This window comes from Haplochromis burtoni, unplaced genomic scaffold (genome assembly GCF_018398535.1).
Source record: "Haplochromis burtoni strain Fernald_Lab_line unplaced genomic scaffold, NCSU_Asbu1 Contig_140, whole genome shotgun sequence".
NCBI classification, from domain to species: Eukaryota; Metazoa; Chordata; class Actinopteri; order Cichliformes; family Cichlidae; genus Haplochromis; species Haplochromis burtoni.
The window spans coordinates 19,507-26,169 of record NW_024582501.1 but is presented as its reverse complement, the minus strand read 5'-3'; the positions used below and the strand labels follow the sequence as shown (position 1 = coordinate 26,169).

General features: G+C 39.5%; 1 protein-coding gene across 1 annotated transcript in view; it reads right to left on the bottom strand.

Annotated features, from left to right (window-relative positions):
• Positions 1 to 6,663, bottom strand: part of LOC102295992 (complement C3) — a gene marked incomplete in the record, with an annotated part of 28,967 nt that overhangs the window by 7,112 nt on the left and 15,192 nt on the right. The window contains 9 exon segments of the mRNA XM_042224531.1: positions 101 to 203; positions 532 to 621; positions 716 to 803; positions 901 to 949; positions 1,042 to 1,123; positions 3,513 to 3,575; positions 4,586 to 4,741; positions 4,861 to 4,938; positions 5,875 to 5,960. Of these exon segments, the coding sequence (XP_042080465.1) occupies positions 101 to 203; positions 532 to 621; positions 716 to 803; positions 901 to 949; positions 1,042 to 1,123; positions 3,513 to 3,575; positions 4,586 to 4,741; positions 4,861 to 4,938; positions 5,875 to 5,960 (795 nt within the window).

The following is a 6,663-nucleotide window of genomic DNA, read 5'->3' as shown; positions in this document are numbered from 1 at the left end:
TATATATAACAGTCTTTGTTGACCAAGAAAACCATAAAATTCTCATCATGTTTTTGGAAACTGACATTTGTTATATTGATATCTGATTTTAGAGACTCACTGTTGTTGTATTCATAGACGGACACTGCAGTTGGTTGCAAGAAGCTTGCTTCCATAGTTGAATGGATCCTGAAAGTGATTATCTCTGGCTGTACGCTACTAATCTGCGGAGAGGTGTCCCACAAAGGTAAAATATGTGTAGGTAGTGCAAAACACAACTGAAACACACATGCTGAACTGCAGACTTTGTAATTAGGCAGGGATGACCCTTTAACACTGGCATACTTGAGAAAATGGGATTAAAATTACCTAAATTTGAGGAGAAATCAACACAATAGCTCTTTGAAGTATATCAAGTAGCTATTATATTGAACATATTTAGTAGTGAAGTATGTCTATGATTATATAAATAAAAGGCAACTTATCAGTCACAAAAGAAACACAAACATAAGTCGTCTGAATTTCAGAAAGAAGCCATACAGACGATCTTACCTTATTCAGGTAAATGATGAGTGAGCCCCTTTCTGAAAGATCCGTATTGCTTTCATATCTTGAAATGATCCTGGAGTGGCTTTTAGACAACTGCACACACAGAATTTAAAAGTAACTGGTTAGTACAAATAATAAGTTATTGTGCATTCTTGCTTTGGATACTTGTGTCCTTTTAAGCTCTTACAGCATCCAAGTCATTTTTGTCAAATGTGAATCCAGTTGGCAAACCAACATCTATAATTGACATGGATGCATTGCGCTCCTCTTTAAACCTGCATAGGCAAAAAATAGATTGGTTAAAACAAAAACACAAGCACAGAAATTTATTTGAATGTGCTGTTCAGAACAGTCCAATTTGGAAGTACTTACAAAACCTCTATTGTCAGCTTGTATATCTTCTCATCTTCATCTAGTTTCTCTGCAAAAGCAATGCATTTGATGAGCAAAATACAAAAAAGACAGACACCCATATATACCAAAAACAACAGGGAGATGGACATTGAAATTTACCTGGGACAATCTGCACAGACAAGCTGAACAACTCACAGTCCTTCTCTAATACCTTAGGCAGAGCGTAATACAGCGACATGATCTGAAAATGGCAGAAAGATCTTACTTGTATTGGACTGAGGTGGTAATGTGCTTTGAGGAACAAGTTATTAAACTGAGCTCACTTGAGTGTAGAAATAGATTTCGAATGAAAGCTTCATCCTTTAACACTTTAAGGAGCAAGTGTTTCGCTGATCTTCATCTCTTTTGATGGCAAATGAACTGAATCATTTCTTCAACAGATTTGATTCATCCATGAGGCAGTCTTCAACATCGGCTGCAGACTCACCCACCCCCACTGCTGCTGTTCCACCTCTGACACCTCAGACACTTCACACCTCCTCTACTCACCCTGCTCACTCCTCCCCACCCCCAACAACAGCATCCAATACACACTCAACACAAGGCTCCAGCCTGTCTCTCTCAACCACCCAGGTTAGGAGGGAACTGAGGAGGATTAAAGCCAAGAAGGCAGCGGGCCCAGATGGCATCAGCTCAAGGGTCGTCAGGTCCTGCGCGGACCAACTGTGTGGGGTGATGGAGCACCTCTTCAACCTGAGCCTGAGGCTTGGGAAGAGTCCCACAGCTCTGGAAAACCTCCTGTGTTGTACCAGTGCCAAAGACTTCACGCCCCAAGGACCTCAACAGCTACAGGCCGGTGGCTCTGACATCCCACCTGATGAAGACCCTGGAGCGGTTGGTCCTGGCTCAGCTTCGGCGCTATGAGCTCATCACTGGACCCACTTCAGTTTGCCTACCAGCCTGGCATTGGAGCGGATGATGCCGTCATTCACCTCCTACATCGTTCCCTCGCTCACCTGGAGACCGCTGGGAGCACTGTGAGAATCATGTTCTTTGATTTCTCCAGTGCCTTCAACACCATTCTTCCCACGGTTCCTGAAGGACAAGCTGGAGAACTCAGGAGTGGACCATCACCTCACTACCTGGATCCTGGACTACCTCACCGACCGACCACAGTATGTGAGGACTCAGGGCTGTGTGTCGGACAGGGTCGTCTGCAGTACGGGGGCCCCACAGGGAACGGTTCTGGCTCCGTTCCTCTTCACCATCTACACTGCAGACTTCTCCCACAATTCCACCCAGTGCTTCCTGCAGAAGTTCTCTGATGACTCTGCAATAGTCGGCCTCATCACTGATGGGGACGACAAGGAGTACAGAGGTCTGACCCAAGACTTTGTGGACTGGTGCCAGCTGAACTACCTCCAGATCAACGCCAGTAAAACCAAGGAACTGGTGGTAGACTTCCGCAGGCACAAGCATTCTCCACTGCAACCACTGAACATCCAAGGTATGGACATTGAGGCTGTGGACAGCTACAGGTACCTTGGTGTTCATCTGAACAACAAACTGGACTGGACTCATAATTCAGACGCCCTCTACAGGAAAGGGCAGAGCAGGCTGTACCTGCTGCGGAGACTCAGGTTTTGGAGTGAAGGGCCCACTCCTGAAGACCTTCTATGACTCTGTGGTGGCCTCAGCCATCTTTTACGGTGTGGTCTGCTGGGGTGGCAGCATCTCTGCCGGGGACAGGAAGAGACTGAACAGGCTGATCAGAAGGGCCAGCTCTGTTCTAGGATGCCCTCTGGACCCAGTGGAGGTGGTGAGTGACAGGAGAATGGTGGCTAAGCTGTCATCCCTGTTGGACAACATCTCCCACCCCATGCAGGAGACTGTGACAGCACTGAGCAGCTCCTTCAGTGGCTGCGGCACCCACGGTGTGGGACGGAGAGATTTCGCAGGTCTTTCCTCCCCACTGCTGTCAGACTCCACAACAAAGACTTTAACTGATCAAACACACACATCCACACATGTGCAATAACACTAAGTGCAATAATCTTTCTGGCATCGTTGTATTTTTACTCAGTTGTATATAGCATTTGTATTCTATTTTTATCTTATTGTATATTATTCTATTTTATTCTACTGTATATAGTATTTTATTTTATTCTATTCTGTACAGTTGTGTACTGTATTTATTCTTATTGTATTCTAATTTTTGCTTCATAACTTTTGCACTGTCCACTTCCTGCTGTGACAAAACAAATTTCCCACGTGTGGGACTAATAAAGGTTATCTTATCTTATCTTATATTTCAAGTGTTCAGCATTTTTCTCATTCAAAGATACATTTTTAGCAAACTGTAGTTGGTAATAAGTAGAGTCAATAAAGAGCAAGAGCTAATGTTTACTAATGAACCTTTCCTACCCAACAACCCTGAATTCTTCATTTTAAACTAAAAATGAGTTTACCTTTCTTTAGATGTGCATTTATTAAAAAACAAACAAACTAAACATTTCTTTTAACAAGGACCCCTTTTTAAATTGTAAATCGTAATACTAAAGCTAAACGTCTACAAAGCTGTTACAAATGTATGCAGCACATGTAATTACATGAATGAGTGCCATATTTACCTTTAAAACTGCTTCTCCATTTCCTGTGGCATTCACTTGTATATCCTTGTTTATAGCAGGGAACTATTGAGATTCAAAATATAAAAAATGATTAGAAATATTGAGAAAACAATTAATACACACAACACTATATTATATATATTATATAATAGTATATGTAATAGTATAGTATATAAAAATAAATCATGTTATGCTACGTTATCCTTTCTTCTTTTTAATCTTTTTAAAATTAATTTTTCAGTGAAAATCACAATTTTATAAATGTTTGTATTTTATTTGTATTTTATTTTATTTATGAAAATTCTTGTTCCCAACGATCCTCCTAGCAGGTTGATTTGATAAACATTGCACACTAAAAGCTAACTGCCCACTAAAAACTTTGGCTTTCCACTGGCAGAGGGACTTCAGTGTGTGGGATACAGAGTGGGATGGGTTGTGTAAAAACACCAATAACATCTAAAACTTACAGCTAAACACTCAGGTTGATAGGTCCGTAAAAGTAAATAAATAAATGTATAAGTAAATGATTATGAATTAAAGATAAGCCTGAAGTTTAGCTATACATTTGGTTTCATTGATGCAAAAACGGCTCAACATGAGTGATAGGGACACTAAGCTCAGCTCCAACTAACAGATATTAAACTAACTGAAGTTACTGCAGCAAACTGGCTAAGATTAGTACGGTAACATTGTCTTTGTAGGCTGTACTGTCATGATCTGTGCAGTCTGGATTTTCCTTCTTTCTCTGTTTTCTAAGCTGGAAATATGAGTCAAGTGTTCTTACTGGACCCACCTTCCAGTGGCACTTTGGATTTTTCTGGGCTTCAGCTCTCAACCCTGGTTCCAGTATCAACATGCAGGGCTTGTACCTTCACTCGCTGCCAAATTGTTGTTACCTCTAACTGGCTCATGCAAGTTCAGGACTAGTTTTTGCTTCATGTCCCATTTAACCTCAATTTCATTTTTCTCCAATAATTCTTTTGGTGAAACGAGAGCTGAAGTTTTCTCTTCCCCATTCCCAAATCCCAAACTCACCACCACACTTACTTGTTTGAACAAGATGCTTGGCTCACCTTTGATGTTCTTGTGGTAAAACGATTTGCCTTGCTGAAGCTGTACTTGTCAGTCATTGTTCTGCCGGGTAGCAGGATGTCTACATTCACATTATACTCTGGTTCTTTAGCATTGATCCAGTACTCTGAACTTGCCTGGTACACCATTATGGTAGCCTGAAGAAGAATATATGCATTAGACTGAGTCTTTCTATACTGACAAAAAAAAAGAAAAAAATCGGTAAGGTTTTGCTACACAGACACATAATAAACTGTCAGAGGGACTTTTGTTTTACCTGAGTTGACCCATAACCTCCATTTCCCTGTTGGTACTTGCCAAGCCATCTCACAATAGGTGTGGCTTCCTCATAGGCCTTTAATAAAGGAACATAAGCAACTAAGTCAGAAGACATATCCCGCAGTCATGGAAAAAATGTTTGTCTGAATCATTAAATAAACAAACAGTAGAATTCATGGCCATGTTTAATAATAGAAGAGCAGTTGTACATGCAGAATGCAAGGAGAACTGAAGGCACTGGGACTAAAACCACATATACATGAGGCTGATGTCATCAACACACTATGATAGAAGAGGCTTCAATTTTCTGGGAACATAAATAAATCGATAGCACATAAATAGATAGACCTGGTGACCAGTGATTAAGAACAACTGCGAAATTGGTGCAGTTGTCCGCACTAACCCAAACAATCATCCCTCACTCATGCGGCTCCGGAACAACAAATTCTTGTCCCTGATAAAAGGACTATATTTAGTCTCTCTGCTGACTTTTCATCTTGTGCCATTGTTAATTTTAACCCCCCCCCCCCCCCCCCCAATAAAAACTCAATCAATGAAGAAATCCCAAATATTGAAGAAATTTCAGTTTGCATCAGATGGGCCCCACTTTTGTAGCCAACAGTAACAGCCAATTTTATCTTTATTTTTTTTTATCATTTTATTATTTATTTATTTATTTATTTTTAGCTAAAGCATGTAGCATTGTTACTATGAGCCTATTACATGCTGATTATTAACCTAGGTGAATAAAAAATCTAAACTAAATTTAACAAAACAATTTTGATAGACCTTCAGAAAAACTAAGCCAACTATTGTCCAAGACAACGTAAAAAAATAAATAAATCACAAAGTCATTTAAGCCTTTCAAGACTGAAAAGTGTTACATGTTAGCTAAAATTAGTATTGGCTTTTATCAACTTTACTTGTTTATGTAATTTTCCCAGTTTGTTTTGAGGGGTTTGAGTTGAATTACACCTCTGTTGTATTTTCAGTGTAAGTGGGATTTGCTCACCTCAGCCTTGATAAGTGCGAGCAGAGCATAAGCTGTGGCCTCCAGTGTGTAATAACGTTCATCACGTACGTTCCAGTGGGTTCTGTCTGTGGAGGATCCATACATACAATTACAAAAAAGTTTTACAAATACATATATTTCGTTTTATTATTACTATTATTATTGTTAGTTGTTGTTGTGTTAACAAAATCTTTAAGCACACAAAGGCACTAAGTAGAAGGATTCCACATTTCTCTCATTTTTGAGAGCTGTATCTGCTGTATCTATTTTTCTGTCTCCCAAGAGCGTCTGTTTTCAGTTGTTTGATTTTAACTAGTAGATGGAATTGACCACGAGGCATTTTCATTTAACAAATAGGCAAGTGAGAGCTGAGAATTCCCTTTGATATGAGTATGAATCAACTGTTCTGTCGCTACATAATGCTATATTATATATATATATATATATATACATATATATATATATATAGATATATATATATATATTAATAAGAATAAATAAAATAAAAATTGATAATCTTTGTAAACCAAAGATTGCTTGCACTTGCAATTTTTACACAGACCTCAAACTTAAACAGAGAGTAAATATCAGCTCTATCTCAAACTTATTCAAGAGTCATACTCATCCCTCATCTGAGGGATCATCTCATAGTTGACACCTCAGATGAGCTCAGTCATAATTAGCATTTTTTGCCCACATTCACAGGTTTTTATACTGTGAATATGGTCACTATCTGTTAAAATAGAGCCATGTTCAGGGCAGTGCAGAAGTACCCGTGTACTTCTAATG